The sequence below is a fragment of the Hippichthys cyanospilos genome, chromosome 6 (genome assembly GCF_059441005.1).
Source record: "Hippichthys cyanospilos isolate Australia breed blue-spotted pipefish chromosome 6, RoL_Hcya_1.0, whole genome shotgun sequence".
Taxonomy (NCBI): domain Eukaryota; kingdom Metazoa; phylum Chordata; class Actinopteri; order Syngnathiformes; family Syngnathidae; genus Hippichthys; species Hippichthys cyanospilos.
In genome coordinates, this window is record NC_142374.1 from 4,448,590 (window position 1) to 4,468,899 (window position 20,310).

The window sequence follows — 20,310 nt, forward strand, 5'->3', positions numbered from 1 at the left end:
ATATGTGTGATGTAGCGAGCTCACACACATGGGGGCAAGCAGGTTTGTCTCGTCCTTCAGCCAGAAGTGGATGTGAGAGTATGAGAAGTTACTTACTTAGTCTGCTTTTTCCCTCCCACACCTGTGCAATTTAAATCTTTCTCCTGGAACAGATTCTCCTTTTGATCCTTATCCCAACAGACATCTCGCACAAGCCCACTGTTTGGCACGGATAATCGTGTTTTCTTAAGTTGGTTAAATGGACCGATATTACTTTGCTTTGAATCGCAAGGTTTGTATTGGATTTAGGGTATCAAAGACTTAAAGAGGCGCAGACGTAATAGAAAAAAAATCCTATTTCTGTCTCTGCTCTTTTGTTCCCCACTTTCTGAATCCCTTTGTGGATATCCTCTCCTTTCCATTGCTGCTTTCATATTCCCATCTCATAAATTTATGGACTTTTGCTAATGTAAAACATGACAGGATTTGATTTCTATAATTGCATCTCTTCTTCAAACTCAGGAGTACGTGAACAATTGTTCCTTCATGTCGGCCTCCACATTGTCAAGCTTTTTTTACTGGCAGGGCAGAAAATATCAGGTGGTACCTCTGCTCTAACGATAAGATCACAGGCCTATTGAAATTAATTGAGGGGAAAAAAAAGGCCAAATAATGATAATTACTGAGAAGACAAAATCATCCACACTGCCAAGTCAAGTGTTTTTTTTCATAAGTAGTACATTCTGTGCAAAGTAAAACACTCAAATGGTAAATTATAATAAGTCTATAGTCACCCGTTTTCAGCTGCAGATGAACACTTGGGGTAGGCACCCACAATGCTACGGGAATCAGAACTGCCTTCACCAGTGGTGTGTGCTGCCTGATGTCGGACAGCAGCTTGTCGAAGCCATAAATACTAAGCGCCTCAACCACAATGGAGGAAATGTAGACGGTTTTGACACCAGCCACATAATAAACCAGGGTCACGTTGCGTGGGCTGCAGTCATCGCGTTCCACCTGCAAAAGAATACAGACATTTGGAAAATGTGCGTAATGATCAAAAACACCGACAGTACATGGCCCACATTTACACAATCAAAAAGACTTGATCAAAACATTTCTTAACACAAGTAATAAATGTATGATCCAATGTTATCAGCCATTGGTAAATCAATCATTGCTTTTGTATGAAAATATTTATGATTTTTGGTCTGCTATATTAGCTTTTTCACTATTTTTGTTCTGGCTTCTGACAGTGATATATTGTATACGTTTCATGTCAGTATTGTTGACAGCGTAATGTCATCATTTTAATAACACGCACCATGTGTTTTAATTGGGCAGCCATGATGTGTATAACCACTAAAGTAGACTTATAATAGTGACTTTGTAATGTTCACCCAAATTGAAGCAAAAAAGTATGTGTGTGTGTGTGTGTGTGTGTGTGTGGGGGGGGGGGGGGGGGGGGGGACTTGTACATGGAGAAATATGCTACTTTATGTACAATTTTGACTATTGGGCTTGAAATCAAAATAAAAACCTTAACGAGGGTACGTTTAGGGAAATTGCAGTTTAAATTTTTAAACATCTGATCTAATTTGTCAATTTATAGCCTTACCATTCCCGCGACATACACTTTTTGTTGATTTTGTTGAACACACATTCTGAATACTCTTCATTTGTTAACCTCAACAATTTAAATATAAACACTTGCATACATCGCTTGCAATATGCCATTGATCAAACGCTGGACAAAACTTTGCTATAATATAATAATATATTGTACATTTGATTTCATTTTAAACCACGTACGTAGCAGTAGTTGGCAATCTTCTGCAAAATGTTTGAGTTTTTCTTCAAAGTATCACATCGAACTGATTAGGATTTTAATTTTGTTATTCAAATAAAAGCAATGAACTTGTCAAATTTGTAACAGTAAGGCTATTTAAATTTTCTGTCTGTCCGCCATTGCAGCTGTCTGTATTAAATCTGTCAGCAAAAAGCCAATTTAAAGATTTGAAATCATCAATTTCATTGGCACAAAATATTCATGCTACCATAATGTATTGATATATTTTTAGATGCTAGAGCAAGCATTTTAAGCGGGTGTAACACCCAAATCCGCCTTCCCCTACACCTTTGGAGAAATCATGGGCCTCTGTATGTAATGTTATCAGCTGCACTGAAACGTTGAAATATTGTGGTGAAATTAACCCCTACAATGATAAGCACTATCTTTACCTGTCTGTCTGATGTTGCAGGTCAGAGGAGAACTGCAGGCTGCAGCAGTTTAGCTTGGCAGTTGGTGCTCACCACTGCATGACAACTAATTGGACGAGGATGGAGGGAAGGCTAGGTCATGTGTGCGCAGCAGTTCCGCCATAGGCAGAATTCTCTTGAGAACTTAAATGAATGCCCATCAGCTATCTAAACATTTTGGGAGGGGGGGGATCGATGGCAAATTGGGTCATTTGTAATTTTCATTTAAATGCTGATGAATGGAGGGTTAAAACAGCTCCAGCAGAAATACTTTCATCTGCAGTATCACAAAGCTTCTCTTAATGCATGTGTCCATTTGATGCTTGTAAAGCCTTCATGCAGCCATTCTCTGCAATGCGTTCTATCTTTTAACTATTGACGTCGTAGACAAAAACATCACTGCTTTATAGTGGTAGTCTTGATTGAAATATATTTGTTAATTAGTGACTAGCCGTTAAATTCATACGACAGACTGACCTGTGCATAAGCAGTGGAGTCATTTAGGGCGTTCTGCAGGGCGTGACTCAGTCCTTTTGAAAGACTCTGTTTTAGGACAAGATCAAGTTGGTTCGTCCGAACTTCTATAGACAGAACTGTAAAGGAAGAAACATGACATATCTTGTTTAACACGTAATCCATAACTAAACAATATGTTGTATTTAAAACATGAAAAGCATCAGAACTACCGAAGCACAAGGGTACCAAATAATTTCATATAAACCAGAAATTGCAGCAGGCTCCAGCTTCTTTTTCATCTTTCGTTTTTTTTTCTCTCTCTACATTCTGGGAATATGTGTACTTGCTCTACAGCATGTTTTAATTATTCTGAGTGCAAGTAATTACATCTTGGACCCATAATAGGTAAACCGAGTGTGCGCAGCTGAAAGGGCATTGTACCTGTTCATCATGACTTCATTATAATTTTTACGAGAAAATGGTTAAAACCTGTCACCGTACCGGATATTAATTGTTTGCCCAAGGGTATAATAACTTAACATGACATTTGGAAAAAATATGAAAAATGTCAGCAACATGTAATTTATTCCTGTTATTCGATGAGTAATCCACATCAAAAATGATCTTGTATGAAAATGTAGCTGCAAGCTTTCGACGTTATGTTGAGCGGAAATCTTCAAACTGAATCCAAATCTACTATTTAGACATTCCTTACCTGTTTTGACCCAGTACTTCTCAGTGATGTTGCATGCTAAAGGACTTTCCTCCGTAATAGTGCCGCTTGGCCCTTCTGTAGTTGTTGTTGTCGTGGTTGTAGTTTTGAGGGGTACAGTTTGGGCTGGGAAAAACGTTGTAGCAGCTAGCTTTGTTGATGCAGTTGTTGCTGTGGTAGTAGAAGGGGCGGCGGTGGTCTCAGTGACTGGAATAGTTGTTGCAGGTGTGGTAGTACTAATTATCGTGGTGGAAGGAGCATGTGTCGTAGAGGTTGTGAGTGTTGTCGTGGTGGTGGCGGCGGTTGCAGGCTGAGTGGTAGCTTCTGTGGTTAGTTTGAGGCTCGATGATGGCTGAATGGTTGTAGCGTCTGTGATATCTGAGGAGACTGTTACGATGACCTCGGTGGTGACCTCTGGTGCTGTAACAGCAAGGGTGCTCACAGTAGAAATGGTCAGTGAGGAGTTTGTTGCTGTTAGGTTTTCCACTTGAATGTTATCGTCAGTCAAGTTGTTTATGCTTGTTGTGGCTGAAGCCAGAGTAGACTCCAGTACTGTATTTGCTTTCAGAAGGGTGCTTGAGGCGGTGCTGGTTGACGGAGTGCTCGTGGCGTTTTTTGTAGTCGTCGTGTTTTGATAGGAAGTTTTAGTGCGCACCGGCAGTGTAGTGTTCCAATGATGGGTGGAGAAAGGGCTGGTGACATTTGCTGGAAGTGTGATGTCATGGTCACCAATTGTGGACAAGAGAGACTCGGGAACTGTGGGAAGATCCCATGCAGGCAGGCTGCTCACAGACGCCTCTGTAGATTGAACGTGATCTGCATCAAAACATTAAAGATTGTGTTATTGCTCCTTTTTTTTCATATACCGTTAATGATGACCATGTGTACTACGCAAAATGCATAATGTATAATGTTGCCGCGTTGGACCAGACGCAAAGACAACCAAAGTACGCATGTGGACACAGAGCCTATATTACATGCTTAGAATGGCGAGCGTGTGAATATCATGATACCAGCCCTGAGGCTTCATTGTGATAAGGAGATAGAAATGCACCCAAATTTGCATATTTCACCCTAAGGAAGAAGCAATGTCATCTTATGCCACTTGATTTAAATATAGCTAAAAATATATGCACTATACACAACTCTCTCATCCTTGAGCAAAAATGAAAGCTTGATGATATGCTTATCAACATAAACGTGTGCAAATGTTTGACGCAATGAAATCCAATTTCGAAGCGAGAACCACAGATGAATTGTAATGTAAGGAACTGAGGCATTTATCTCTAAACATGTGATACATGCCAATGAGGGGAAAAGAAAATGCAGGAGAGGACAAGGAGCTAAGCAGCAAAGTTGCTTCATCTTGTGACAGCCTCTTGGTATGTCACTGCTGTACAGGACAGATCACAGCGTCCTTGCATGTATTAGATTGCAGGGTCGCTGCATATATTGAGGAGTTTGAATATCATTTTAATGATTTTATAAGACATTAGTGACAAGACATCAACCTCGATGCAAGAGTACAATGTAAAATTATTCTCAACTGACATCCATCTAGCAGACTTGAAGTGCATTCTGCACATGTGGTTTGATTGTAGGTGTGGTTGTAAATTGTTTCTTTTTTTTCTAAGAACCCTAGTTTTTCAGATTTTGCTCTTAAATGTTTTTTTTTTTTTTTTAGAAAGTATCTTCAATGTGTGCTCAGAAATGTTAATGATGTGTGACTTCTGAAAAAGAATAAATGGAGTTTGTCTATTTTAATAATTTCCTTCTGTTTTTTTCAGTCATTTTAAGATTTATATATCCATAGATTTATTTTTTGACCAATCAATGGCTGTCCTCAAAAAGAGTTAAAACAATATATTATTTTAAAAATATATATACATGTCTAAATTTAATAAGATAATGTATAAAACTTGGGGTAAATTTGTGAGGTATAAATTTTATATACAGTACACCGTATATGTGATTTTATTTATGTATTTATGATTGTATATGAATTATGTAGAATGTGTTATGTATGTGAATGAATATGATGATATTTGATATAAATGTATCAAGAAAAGGGAGACAAAAAAAGATTTTAAAGTATTGATTTTGATTTTGAATAGCTATTTAACTAACTTATATCCATCCAACCATCCATCCATTTTCTATAAATATGTTGGGACTAAACATGCAAGCATTCTGTTAAAGAGAGGATGTTATAATATATATATATATATATATATATATATATATATATATATATATATATATATATATATATATATATATATATATATATATATATATATATATATATATATAAAACAAATGTGAGATTTTGAGTTTACAGCATAAAATTGTAATCACACTCAGTTTTTCATTCAATGTTTTTATACTGTATTTATGGCCCGTAAGTGTTTTCCCGCCATCTTATTTGAGTCCTTTATTTACAGTATGTACTATTAAGCTTACTAAGCCCAGGGATGAAAGGATTTGTTTGATTACAGTGTTACAGTGTTTGAGATTAAAAGGAATATAATAATTTATTTGGACTTCTCACAGTCAAGTGTTGGGGCCAATCATCAGAGCGATCATTCAAATCTAGCATATATATCTCCACCAAGACATATTATATCATTCAAACAAAAAAGGTGATATTTTTTTGGAATGATTTGGTCTTAGCTGAGGTCAATGCTCAGATGAGAGCTGCTCTTGTTAAAAGAATTTTAAAACTTACCCAGACTGGCGGTGCTGTTACTGTCTGAGGAGCTATTGCTGGCATCAATAAGAGAGACAGCGTCTGGCTTCACTGTCTGAATGTCACGGTTAATGGCTGGCACGGAGGATAAAGATGTGGCCGGGGAAGTTAAGGAGGATGCTTTTGTTGTGGAGCTAGAAGAGGAAGAGACTTTGGATGATGACGGAGAGGAGATTTTGGTCCAAGCTGCCTTAGACAGCAGTCCTGAAGGTTTTCTCGCTGCGGGTGGGTCATTTGTGTCCACCGCCATTGTATGGACCACCTGCCCTCCTTGGTCCTCTCGAGAAGCCTGCTTAAGCCAGGCAGTTGGGTCTCTGTGTAAGCTTGGCAGGTCTTCCGTCTTTTTCTCCGTCAATCTAAATGTGGCTCTATCCCCTATCATGATTCCAGTTTCCGTGAGGACCTCGCTGTCTCCTCCAGTAGCCACTCCGGGTTTTGATTCGTTCCGCACTGAGCTTTCAGACTCAGTCCATACTTGCTGTGGGTCAGTCTCTAGCGTTACATGTTTGTCTTCATCCCCAGTCCCCCAGGTGGTTAAGCTTGGCACAGTGGGATCCAATGACAAGACTGACAGTCTCCTTACGTCACGATGGTCTGTCGAATCTGCAAGAAATTAAGAAAGGATGGAAAATACGCTTTCATTTTCAAAAATATGATGTCAGAAAAATACATTTTGAGAATGATATTGGGATTTAAGATTGGGATTTTCTCATTTTGTTTTATGGGAATCACAATCAGAAAACTACCCTTGAGCACACACTAACTACTAACACAATCAGGCAATGCATGTGCCTAAGCTCTTTTCTTTCCACTGCCTAATACACATTCATATCAAATCGCTTTGAAGCTCTAAAACTGCAACTCCAGAAAAATAGTAATGATATCTAAACTAGGTCGCTTTGCTTTTGGAGTTTATCCTCCAAAATCAAAGCGACATAGGGAAGCATATATCAATTCTATTTTGCAAAGCCCCCCCAAAAAAGAGAAACTTTCGCACCCCCCCAGTTCCTGCGCCAACTATAAATATCTATAAAAATTGTAGAAGTATACCTAAGACTTTCCTTTTCAGTATTAACAAAAGAAAAAGCAATAACTTTCATCAACTATTTTTTACCTTTTACAGTGTTAATACAGGTCACAGATTAGTCTAAAATAGAATATAAGGAGAAAACTACTTGCAGTCCCCACTCGCCGCTCAGACTCTAACTATAATTATCTATAAAAAAGGTTTAAAGTGCAACTGTATCCATTTTAACATTCAAAAAAAGAAAAAGGAACATTAATCAACTTTCAACAACTACTTTTTTATATGCCTTTATACACGTTAAAGGTTAGTCTAAAACTGAAAAATGTGCATCGAGGTGCCTGAAATACCTTTTTTTATTTTGAATTGCAACTACACGTCATATTGTGAAAACAAAGCTCTTTCCCTGGGGTTATCCACGCCCCCCCCGGTTTGCCCCACTATTTGAGAAACACTGCCTAAAGTCACCTAAAATACAATCCAAATCTTTAGTCCAAAAGTGAGTATGGATCCTCAAAATAGGTCCAACAAAATGTAAGAGGTCCCTACAAAGATGTGAAACAGGGATTTGGTCCTCACCACACAAGCTACTCTGAATGCAAATCTTCAACAGTGGCCCTCAAAAACTCGCAAATTCTATTGAGGATACTAATCTCAATTACGATTAAAAAGAATACATTTTGCGACTGTTGCTAGTACTGTAAATATGTCTGTTTCACATGTAAGGATAGACTTGTTCCATCAGGAGGGTGTAAATGACACTTAAATTTTGTTTGAGATACACTACCAAAGCTCAAGTGCTTTTGTATTTTTCAGGGAAATTAATCTAGCATCTAACATCACAACAGATCAGATCAGTGTAAGTAAATAGGTTTGTGTGTTTGCGTGTGCATGAGCATTTGTGTTCCCTAGCGCTCCTGTTATCTCGTATGCACCTGCTCTTAAGTGTGTCTGCCCTCACCTACATCTTCACCTCAAATCTAATCCTCCCATCAGTTTTTCTATACCTTGAACCTGGGCATATTTCAGCATTTCTTGTTATAGGCAATCAACTCAAACTTTTCTGGCTTGTTCCTGACATTAAGAGTGATTGGACTGCAAAAATGATTCCTAACATCAAAATGCTGAAACATAAGACATACTGAACCTATGTAAAATCTGTAATGTGCAAGACATGGGTTAGTACTACATATGCAGGCACGTTAGCAGGATTATCTCCCTCTCTGAACTAAAAGTCGACACGAGGATACATAAGGGGGTTGAAAAACCCATTTTTTAAAATATATTTCACAAGATCAAATTCTACACAGAAGTTTGACGAGGCTATGACACCCCGTGACCATGGTGTTGTATAATATTTTTGGTTTGTAATAAATCTTAAACCATCGAAAGCCTGTCTATCACCTTTAGGAATTATGCTACATTTGTAAGGCACACGAGCTGAGTGATGAGTATGAAGGCAGTAACCGTGAAAAATGTGCCAAAATCTTCTGCCAAAGTCAGCTTCATTTTTGTTGTGCCATGACTTGTGTTTAGGACATTGGGTGATTGAAGTTTGAAGAAAAAATACATACTGTATTTCTCTGAGTAAAAGTCGAGGTTTTTTTCCCTCATTTTCAACATCCATAATGGAGGGTGTGGGGGGGACTCAAAACCAGACCAATTATTTTTACAAATCTGTGTTTGATTAACATTAATTTGAAAGCAAAATAAGTAATATCATGTCATTTACAAGGCTTAATATGATTATATATGCCTCTAATTCGATATAGTATGCATCCTTTTTAGCACGTTTGCACTGTCAAATGCACTTTCATCAAGTGCCGGCAAGGCTGAGTAAATATTTTTTTCAGCGGACTGTGACCCATTATGAAAAGGAAAAGACAGCTTGACTTGTCCGTTTAAGACAAAAATGCGAGAGCAGTGGCATGGCACGAGTGGGTCACTTGGGTAAAGAAGTCTTCAGCAAAGCATTTCTGGAGACCTCCATTTCAAAGAAATGGACGGGTCCAAAGATGACTACCCATGGAGTAATGAGGATGTTTTTGCAAATGACAAGCAGGAAGGAGAGGACGTCCCGGTTTTAAATGGGAGGAGATATTTGTTGTATTGAAAGGTCAAAACATGTTATTGTTGCAAATTAGTTTCAGCATCTACATTGACATGCGTGTGTATATTGCCTCGCACTTGTCTCATTTCCGCCCCACCCCCCCATCCATCACCGCAACAGTATGTTATTCGATACAGAATACGATGAAGAAATGGGTCTAAAAGTACCGTTTCTTCGTCATTTTAATAACACATACCATGTGTTTTAATTGGACAGCCATGATATGTGTAAGCACTAAAGTCTGTGGGAGACTTATACTGGTGTTTTTTTTTTAATTAAAATTCACCCCAATTTAATTTAAAAAGGGGGGGTGGGGGTCAATCTATGTACAAAGTCGACTTGTACACAGAGAAATATGGTCTTATTGTCTTATGAAGAGATATACAGGATATGCAATTCATTTAACAATCAGGAGGCCTCTATAATGTGTATAAGAACATTTCAGAGGCTGGCACCTCTTCTTCATGTCTGTCGTAAGTAAGCCTGTGGCATGGCATCCCAATCTACAGCCAGCATTTGTCGTAAATTATCCCACAGGAACATGTTGTCACTTTTCTCGGCCCAAGTCAATTTCACAAATGTAGAATGTAGTTGAGGTCATGATTGCTGGCAGGTCATCTTGCGCTTCCAAATTTTGGTGGCTATGTCCACGCAACTGTTGTCATTTTGGAGGATCCGGTTTTCTCCAATGGCTGGATATATGTATTGGGGCACTGAGATTTCCTGTAAAATTGACAAGCTATATAGTTTTTTCCAGAGAACTATGGCACCACGCAGTATTACACTGCCTCCACCAAAAGATATTTCTCTCATTGTTGCAGCCAAAATGGGGATTTTTTTTTTTTTTTTTGTCAAGAGGTGTGTGTTTATTTCCAAAGAAAATATTTTCTTGTTTGTGTCATTGAATCAATGGTGGGATGAATGAATAGGTTGATGAATGAAAATGGCAGTGGATGGTAGGAAGGAAAGATGGTAGCATATGCAGTAATGTTAGCAGAGTTTTTTTTCCCCAAACAGTTCACCAACTGTTCTGCCTGAGAGTAACATATGTGGCCCCAGTATCAACCTGTGACAAAACACTGGGAAAGAAGAACCTCCACTGAGAACAAATATGGACAGGATGGATGATTTCATGGATGGATGCTTTGTAAATCTGAGTTAAGTGCAAGGCCTGACCTGTATTTTTTTTTTTTTTTTTTTACTGGACACTACATAAGGGGATAAAGTCTTTCTATGAGAACGTGTCATAATATAATCTGCTACGACATACATGAGACAGCACTTCATTGTATATGACTGCTCTCTGATGTAAAACCATGCAAGTACACTTTTACACATTGCCCTACCAGTGAAAATATGTTCTACATTTTGTTTTGTGACAATTGTTCAAATATTCTCTTCGTTTTTTAACAAATTATGCAGTCACTTTCACTTACTACTGTTCATAATCCTTTGTTTTAGTGATGAGTGTCGATTAAGGCACACATTTAATAGCACAGGTTAAGATATTATTTTAAACTTTAAATTGAGATGATTTTAAAGCAATATATTAATGTAATGTGCAAGAGTGGTTAGCACGTCTGCCTCATAGGTCACAGATTCCGGATTCAATTCCGGCTTGTCCTGGCCTTCCTGCATGGAATTTGCATGTTCTGCCTGTGCCCACATGAGTCTTCTCTGGGCACTTCAGTCTCCTCCCACACACCAAAAACATGCATTGTAGGTTTTTCCAAATTGCCCTTTGCTTGATTCTGAGTGTGAATGGTTATTTTTCTCTGCGTGCCCTTCAATCGCTGGCAACCATTCCAGGGTGTCCTCTGCCTACTACCCAAAGACGGCTGGGAGATGCACCAGCAAGTCAGCGATCCTAGTGAGGATAAGCAGCTATTGATGGATGGATGGATGTATAATAATGAAGCGTTAATAGTATACTTTTTTTTGCTAATTGCTCACTTTTCCAAACACGTTAGGAAGGAAAGTCCAACATATTGTGGGAACGAAAATAATGATCATTTCTATCTATCTATCTATCTATCTATCTATCTATCTATCTATCTATCTATCTATCTATCTATCTATCTATCTATCTATATATATATATATATATATATATATATATATATATATATATATATATATATATATATATATATATATATATATAAAACAATAAAACAATAACAATAAAAAGCATGTATTTTTTTTTAAAAAGCCTTTGTAGTTTGTTTCCATGTTTTTAATACTCGAGTATGTGTAGATGTGTATTTTTTTTTTTTTTTTAACTGGTGGATGATAATGTAATAGAAATGCATTTTGCTGTATGGCTACCTGTTTTGCAATTGATCCATGGGCTTGGTAGTTTATTCACCTAATGAGTGACCTACATCAGGAAACTACCATACATATGCTATGAAAAGTAGCATGTTGTTATACTGTAAAACATCTTCCAATGTAAATGATACTTTGAAATAAAATATTTGTTCTTCATACAGTTTGTGAGGACTTGCATTATTACATGTCACGGGGCAATGATGCTCATTTATATGTTCATTTATATAAAAGAGGAATGGACATTGATTATATGCATTAAAATAATGTTTCTCCATTCAAAAAAAACAAAAAACAATAATCAGTGTACCTAAGTCCATACTTTTTAATGCAAATCCAAAGACATTGTTTGTGTGTTGAACAAGTCACTCCAAACGTTTCAGTCCATCCATCCATCCATCCATCCATCCATCCATCTATTCATATTGTGAAACAATATGAGTCCAGTTATAGCTGGAATAGATTCAATGTGTCCCAAGACTTGGGAATGCAAAGCGTTCTCGAAATGTAAAGGAAGTCCAACATCTCTTTCTTTCTTTCTTTCTTTCTTTCTTTCTTTCTTTCTTTCTTTCTTTCTTTCTTTCTTTCTTTCTTTCTTTCTTTCTTTCTTTCTTTCTTTCTCTCTGCAAATGTAAGCAAACATTCTCTATTCTAATTGAGTGTACTGCAGCATTCATTTGCTTGGGCTGCAATGCAGAAGCCAATAAAGACCAAAGAACTCTACATATATCTTAACATAATTAGATGTCTACGTACCGGTAAAACCTCTATCTAGGGCATAACAGAAGGTAGTCTTTGGTTCATACATTCAGTCCTGTAGTCTCTTTGGCCAGAACCTGTGTCACAGAAAAACTTACAAACTATCTGAGATTCAGATAAGTGTCTGTTTATATGATATAAACATGACCCTTGGTGCTTGAATATTTTCATTATAAGTGAGTCAAGCATTGTATTTGTGTCAGATGTCCCAGCTTAAAAACTTAGCAGTACTAAAGAGATGGTTGATTCGAGGAGAAAAGAGAGAAAAGAACATATATACTGTACTGTATAACATAACATATGTAACATAAACAAGAGCGTGCATCCATAAATGTCCTCTAATAAAGATATTAATGTTTAGCTTTGAACTACACCACCAGAGTAGTATTATCATATGAAGATATGTTGGTAATATTTTCCTGATCGTACTGGTAAATGATGACCAAAATAGGAGAAGCACAACTCAGTTTTCTACAGTGCAATTGACATCATTGCGAGTGAAACAACAATAAAGAAAAATATTGTCATGAAAAACATGTTTTTTGTACAAAAAACTAATATCCGTTGTTGGTACTACTGGGGTGTACTGTATCTGGAGGGAATAAACATGAAAACACAAAGAAGAATGCAGAAACCGTCGCTAAGGAGGTCCAATTGTAGTCATGCAGTAATTAAGATTAACACACAAACAGACAGGCTTACACAGAGTCTTGTGACTTGCTTGGGGGCACTCTGTTGGTCAGCCAGTCTAGCACCCTAAACACAATGCACATGCGCGCACATGCATACAGGCACACACCGCGCGGACTAAATTTGGCACATGCTCTCGTAAACAGAAAAGCCAGCAGACATACGCTGAGGAAGATGATTTTTAGCACAGAACTGTAGGGTGCCCTCAAACTCGTAAATTAAGAAAGACAAAAATAAGGATTATGGCACAAACACTACACTCTAATTTGTGCACTCACATCAAAATATGAATCGACAAAATCATTCTACATTCAAATAGATTGTTAGACTCCAAGGTGCACTGCAACAGTACTGAAATCACAATACTGCACAAGATGGATGATGCTAAGGCTAGCACCTTATTCAACAACTCCCATCTGGAGGCAGCATGGGAGAACTGTCAAAAAGTCTCCCGGGAGTTGAAAGTAGGCTTACAATTACTGAATATTTTAGTGACTATTCTACTGAAACTTTTAACGTGTAATTAAGTAAACTATAGAACATTTACTAATACAAAAGCAAAGACATTACACTTCATAATGAGCAACCAATTGCATAGAAATTCATTTCACTTAGTCTCTTTTAAAATGATGTCAAAAATTGGTGGGACAGTTTTTGCAGCCTATTATGTCAGGATAAAAAGAATTCTGCATATTCTTCAACTGCACACCATAATCATTGCTTTATCTGTATAATCATGATTGTGCAGAAACCAAGATTATCTTGCATTGCAGGCTTTAAAAAGGACGCTGTTTTTTTTTTTTTTAATCCTCAACAGCTACATTGTGCGAAAATGGATTTGTGACATTACATTGTAGTGCAATGTGCATTTGCGCTTGTGTAAAAGTTTTTTCTTTTAATGTTTGTGGTGGTGTGTTTCCCCTGACACTATTAGAAAGACGAACCAAGGCCACAACAGTAGATGTTTACAAGTATGTATCACTGTATATAAAGTTGCGACTTACTAAGCTCTTGTGATTTATTTTCATTTTTCTCTGTTTTCTTCAAATTGTATGACCTTATTATTGTATTTTCCTTGTTTCGCAGTGTACACTTTATGAAAAGAAGACAAGTTGAGCCTGTATGAGCTGACACATGCAGAGAATTAAAAGTTTTGTTTTAAATTTGTCTTATGTAACCCCAAGCAATAACACCCTCTGTATTCAGCAGAGAGCGTATTTATTCAATATTGCTTATTTAGTGGATTTTTGTTATTGATGTTGCAGCGGGAAATGGGAGCTGTAAAGGTCAATTGATCCTCTTTGCTAGTCAGTGCTCAAATCTGCTTCTTAAAGCCACTTCTCGACATAAAAAAGTAAAATGCGCCATCGTGTTCTGCAATGTTTTATATCCACACGGATATTGACAGGTTTATAATGATGTGCTTTTATTTTTGTACTCTGCTCCAGTTTCCATTTGTAACTGATCATGTAATGGAATTATGTTGATGAGGTTCATAATGGATCAATTTTATGCAGCCTTATACCAAATATAGCATCTGTAACGTCATTTGATGACAGCACAGAGTCTATGTGTTAATACAGCACTTTGCATGATTAAAGATTATACATTTGATAAACTGTGTCCCTTCCGTACTCCAGCTCAACTGCAGTGTCTCAAATAATGAAATGTATAAACATTCTGATTAAACCATGTGTGTCGCTCTATTTACCCAGGGATAAGCATTTGTGCAGACACTTGCTCACACGACACATGCACAAAAGATCAGATATACAAACATTCTGATTGGGTTCATTAGTCTGAGATGTTGTCGGGAAGATTTGAATCGAACAAATGAGGCTCCCCTACCTGGCTGTAGCTACTATCCCCAGGTTGTAGAAAGCCACAACACATCATATAGCGTTGGTCACATGCAGCATGTCCTGTTTTGATTTATTAACAAATTGATTGTACATGGCTAGGCCAATGGGCATCCATTTAGCAGGAGCCTATCTGTTGCTAATGTATTGTAATTCATAATTAATAAATTATGAACAAAGCATGTTAACAAAGCCTAGTTATATAAGATTTGGATACATAAAAAAGGGGTGATAGACTGTTATATACACAAACACACACACACACACACACACACACATATATATATATATATATATATATATATATATATATATATATATATATATATATATATATATATATATATATATATATATATATATATATATATATATAAACTAGGTTGTGAGAACTGCAAGTAGGTTTGGACATGGAAAAAAACGCTAAAGAAAGAGCTCTATTTGAAGGGTTGCTGACAGCAATAACTATGATGGAAGCATTGGGTACTCAACTGGCTTTCATTTCTCATTTCTTGTGTATTTCTTTATTTCAACAAGTAAAGTGCAGCAACAAAATGGTGATAGTGACCTGTTTTGTTTAGCTTGGCAAATCCCTAAACTTCATCGGCGAGTGAGTTGATGAATGCTTTAAGAAGGCATAAGCTGTCTAATTGGCAGAATTCCATGTGCCGTCAGGGCGCATGTCAATTGGGCCAAGATGCCGGCTTGTTCTCCTCCTAATTGTTGTTGTTTTCAAGTTTTCTAATTCAGCCAGAGCATTCTTCTTGAAAGCCAAGCTGTCTTTCATGTTGATGCTGTGGAGGGGCTCCTGCCAGCTATCTGAGATTTGGGAGAAGAGAACTCTGCTGCTTCTTTGCAAAAACATCACTGAATAACCTAGAGGCCAAAAGAAAGTGGGCGGGAAATTTACGGCAATGGAGTGCTCGTAACTTCTTGTTGAAGAGGCACTAGTCTGCTTCGGAACAACAGTCAACATGCCCTTGAGCAAGTCATTGAAGCCTTTCACTGTAACATCTCTTCTTGCATGCCGTATGTGTGATCTGGTTCTCCCTATGGTGTGCAACACAAATTAAAAGCAGAATGTGAGTTGAATCTTCCTTTGAGTAAGACTAATAGATGAAAAAGAATGGATGTCAAATAAATAATAGATGAAAAAATGTAATGAGAATGTAATAAATGCCACTATAGCTCACATTTTTTGTGCCAAGGACCGGTTCAAAGGCCTGGTACCACTAACTGGTCTATTAGGGACCAATACCGTAGAGCGTTTGTTTTCTCAATAAAGTGGGCCCCCGGTTTACGAGATGAATCTGTTCCACGGTTGGGATCGTAATACGAATTTGCCTTATGGTGGGCAATCCAAACCTATGTTAATTAGTTAATGAGTGTAAAATCCCAGGTAAAAACATCAATATTGTATATACATATCGAAAATTGGGATCAAAATATTATACTAAGTGCTACGCATATATGATGTACTAGTGCACAATTAAATAACATTATAAATACAAAATATATAAAGGATTTATTTGCCTTTGAGCGACGTGAGGAGCTTGTTATGGCCATATTCCCTAGTGAGGGTAGCCTAGGCTAGGCTATCTTAGCCTTCTTCCTATTTCTTGATTATATCCAGCTTCCTTTCCATACAAATCATCTTCTTCTCCTTTTAACATCACGAGCAATCTTGGGACCCATGGCTACTCAATTCAAGTTTGAACTAAGCACTACGATGCACAATAAATACCATATTGAAAGCACTTTCAAACGAGATTAAGTCTTTAGGCAACCATCTTTGTGACCCCCCGTGCACTGACCAATAGTAGACCTGCATCTTCATGACCCCGTGACGCTGACCAATAATAGACCACTACATTAGGGCGTTGTTACGCCGACCAATAGCAGACCAGTATTGTGGTGACGAAAGCGGTGCCGCTTGTTTAAAAACGTAAGGCACGGACGTCGTAAACCGGGGGTCCACTGTATATGTTATGCCTAGCTAGCACGTTTTGCTGACAAACGACAGAATGACGAACATTTTAAAAACGACAGACTAGGCTGATGGAACGGTAGAAATGCCCACCTCTGCTAACTTGTCCTGTTTTGATTTATTAACAAATCTAACTTGTGGCACTATTTAATGCTCCAGTTAAATGAGTGATATCATTTCTGTACTCACTATTAGTGAAGAAATGTCATTTTGGAAGCCTAAAGCTCAATCCACACGGCACATTGCTTTATGCGGTAGGCTAAACTTGAACTGCCATTGTCAAGTCAAATCAAAGTGTTTATTGTCATGAGTGTAGAAAACAAGTTTCTTTGCACAACAAATTCTTACTTTGCTGTCCACACAAATGTTGCAAAAATAAATTTTAAGTTAATACAAAAAAAAACAGGGTATAAACAACACGCAAGTGACAGAGCACAGGTATAAACCGTGAATGGGTAGGTTATGTACAGATATTTATGATAATGTGCAATATACCTACAATAGTGTGCATGGCAGATTCAAATAATATTAACATTATTTGGTGTGCAGAGTATAAATAGTGGAAAAATTCACAAATGAGGAGCATGGTCTTGGCATAGTCACAGCAGTATGAGACGTATGAGTGATATTATTAAATTGTATTGTGCTACAAGTGGCTGTTGAAGAGTCTGATGGCAGCGAGGAAGAAAGAGTTTCTCAGTCTACTAGTTTTGCATTTTACACTCCTGTGCATCTGGCCTGACGGGAGGAGAATTAACAGTCCATGTTGATGGGTGGGGTTCTGGGTAACAGAGGCAGCTCTCCTGTGGAGTCTGAGCTTATAGATGACCTGCAGGGAGGGCAGTGGAGTGCTGGTGATCTCGGATGCCATCTTGACCACTCTGCAGTTCAGAGCAGTTGCTATGTTACCTGTCTTGAACAATTTTGGCTCCACAGAATAAAAGGACGAGCACAAATGTGAGAAGGCAATGAAAGGGATCGCGTTCTGCCTTTCTCAACCGGGAGATTGTCATCTTGAACCGTCACACGATCCAAACACTTGATCAACACAATTCGCAGCACACTCGAGGCACGTTGGCATTGAGCTAACAACATCTTGCGCGCTGTCTCGTCCAGAGGAACGCGTCAACGGCTCTCAGGAACCATCCGCCCCCAAAGCCATTCGCGCCTCTATCTATCTATAGATTTGTTGTGGTCACTCACCTGCCTTGCGCAAAATCAATGTATAAACAGTTCTCATTCAATGATAGCGTGAATGTGAGTGTCAAACGTTATCAAGCTCTTAGTCAAGCTCCATGACTCACAAAATGGATGGACGGAAAGACAGACAGACGGACTTTGCGTGCCTCAAAATAGGAGTCGCTGCTTTTAAAGCATGTTCTGCATGCAGTGCACATCACACATCTTCATTTGTCTTATTTATATGGGTCTATTTTCTTCTGCGGTTAAGGTGAACTGGAGTGCCACAAACTCTGACAGATGAAGTAATGCCTTGATTTGGGAGCACAGATCTGACACTTAAAGCAAATTCAATGCAGTCATTCTGTTACCTGACATCAGAGTTACAAAGTAACAAAGTCAGAAAACAGCATTTATTTTGTGTAATGGAATTAACCGATGCTCTCTGATTGGCAACAGGTGTATGCTGCACTCTGCGCTGTCTTTTAGTTTAGCTGTGGCGGGCTTCCTGGGCCAAATGTATTCGGTCCGCACCATCTCTGATAAATTGAATAATGTCTGGCCCACAGCCATGTTGACCAGCATACACACAAAATACATGTGCTAAATGCAATTTAGCCCTCACCCACCAGTAGGGGCGGGGATCTTGGACCGTCTCACCATTCGATTGCGATTTTGGGGTCTGGTCTCCGATTTGATTCAGAATTGATTTTTGATTCAAAATGATTCGATTCACGGACAACTTATGACATTTGCGAGTGGCTTAGCCTGACTCCCAGAATGCAAGGTTCTTGCTAAGCGTTGTGGGACTTGCAGTTGACAAAAGGCTTTGATCCAAGAACTAAAAGTTGCAGGAAAGCTTTTATTTTGCTGCAGGGAAGCATTTTATTTCATCTGCATATTCCCGTCTGCAAATTTCGCAGCGTTGAATAGCTGTTCACATTTGTTTTTTCTCATAAAATGAAAATTATTCTAAGCAAAACAGCCTTGGAATATATATGTGTAAATATACTTGGATAAGGTTGATGCCACTGAAAACATATTTATATTTGATGATGTTACGAGCCTTTCAAAGTCAGCCCGACTTGGGTGATAATAAGGCCAGGATACCCAGGAGTAAAATAAATCAGCCACGTCCCTATGAAATTATATTTTGCAGGAATGCGGCAGACATATTGATCATGGCTTCAACGTGAAACGGAAACAGAAACCTGCCATGGACTTGAATACTACTTGAAAAGACAACTCTGAAATAAGGACAACTCTTTGCTGTAAGGCCCCCAAACACTTGCATAAAACACCCACTGTTCATAAAGACGCGCACTGATTAATTCTCATAAAAACATTAACACTTGTCTCGGACGCACGCATGTAGTGATATGAGAGCGTGATTACAAAGCATTGTTAAAACACCTGTATCAGATGAGCCTGTATAAATATCCGTGCAGCCGTATCGATTTCCTTCCAAAAACACATGGACAGCAAAACTGCTGCAGGATGCAGCATGTGACGCTGCACGATCCAGTGAGTGAGCCGCATGCACGTGATTGGCCTTGAGCTCTCGATGTGGCTTTGCCCTTATTGTGTCCCCGCTGGTGGCACGATACCCGTGTGAGTAGGTGTGTGAGCGGGTTTTATAAGCAGGTAGTCACAGCGGAGTTCCATTTGTGACTCACACTGTAATCTGATTGTGTCGGGCTCTGATTGCTGTCTCTTTGCAGTGATGATGGTATGATTTACAGAAAGGAAGTCTCTACAGTATTGAAAACCTTCCTAAAGAAAATCAAGATTACTCTAATTAGTTGCCTCCGCTTATGTAACAAACACCATGCACTCAGGAGAGCTCAGCTTCGCCACCAAAGAATTCATAGTTAATCTGGCCTAACCAGATTTTTATAATCCTCTTCACAGATCACAATCTAATCAAATTCCGACTGTCAGGTTACAGTGCTACCTCTTGCCAGACTCTATCTATCTATCTATCTATCTATCTATCTATCTAGCTAGCTAGCTAGCTAGCTAGATAGCTAGATAGCTAGATAGATAGATAGATAGATAGATAGCTATCCATCCATCCATCCATTCATCCATCCATCCATCCATCCATTCATCCATCCATCCATCCATCCATCCATCCATCCATCCAACCATCTATCCATCTTGTATATATTACATAGACTTGATGAGTGTGACTTTTGTGTTTACACAGTAATACTTAA

The 20,310-nt window shown here is 38.2% G+C and overlaps 1 protein-coding gene across 3 annotated transcripts in view; it reads right to left on the reverse strand.

Moving 5' to 3' along the window:
• Nucleotides 1-20,310, reverse strand: part of kiaa1549la (KIAA1549-like a) — a 98,845-nt gene that overhangs the window by 55,905 nt on the left and 22,630 nt on the right. For all 3 annotated transcript variants that reach the window (XM_088416481.1, XM_088416480.1, XM_088416479.1), the window contains exons 2-5: nucleotides 6,135-6,758; nucleotides 3,410-4,222; nucleotides 2,716-2,831; nucleotides 774-996 (exon numbers count right to left, since the gene is read on the reverse strand). In XM_088416481.1, coding sequence (XP_088272607.1) covers nucleotides 774-996; nucleotides 2,716-2,831; nucleotides 3,410-4,222; nucleotides 6,135-6,758 — 1,776 coding nt within the window. The remainder of the gene's footprint in view (nucleotides 1-773; nucleotides 997-2,715; nucleotides 2,832-3,409; nucleotides 4,223-6,134; nucleotides 6,759-20,310) is intronic.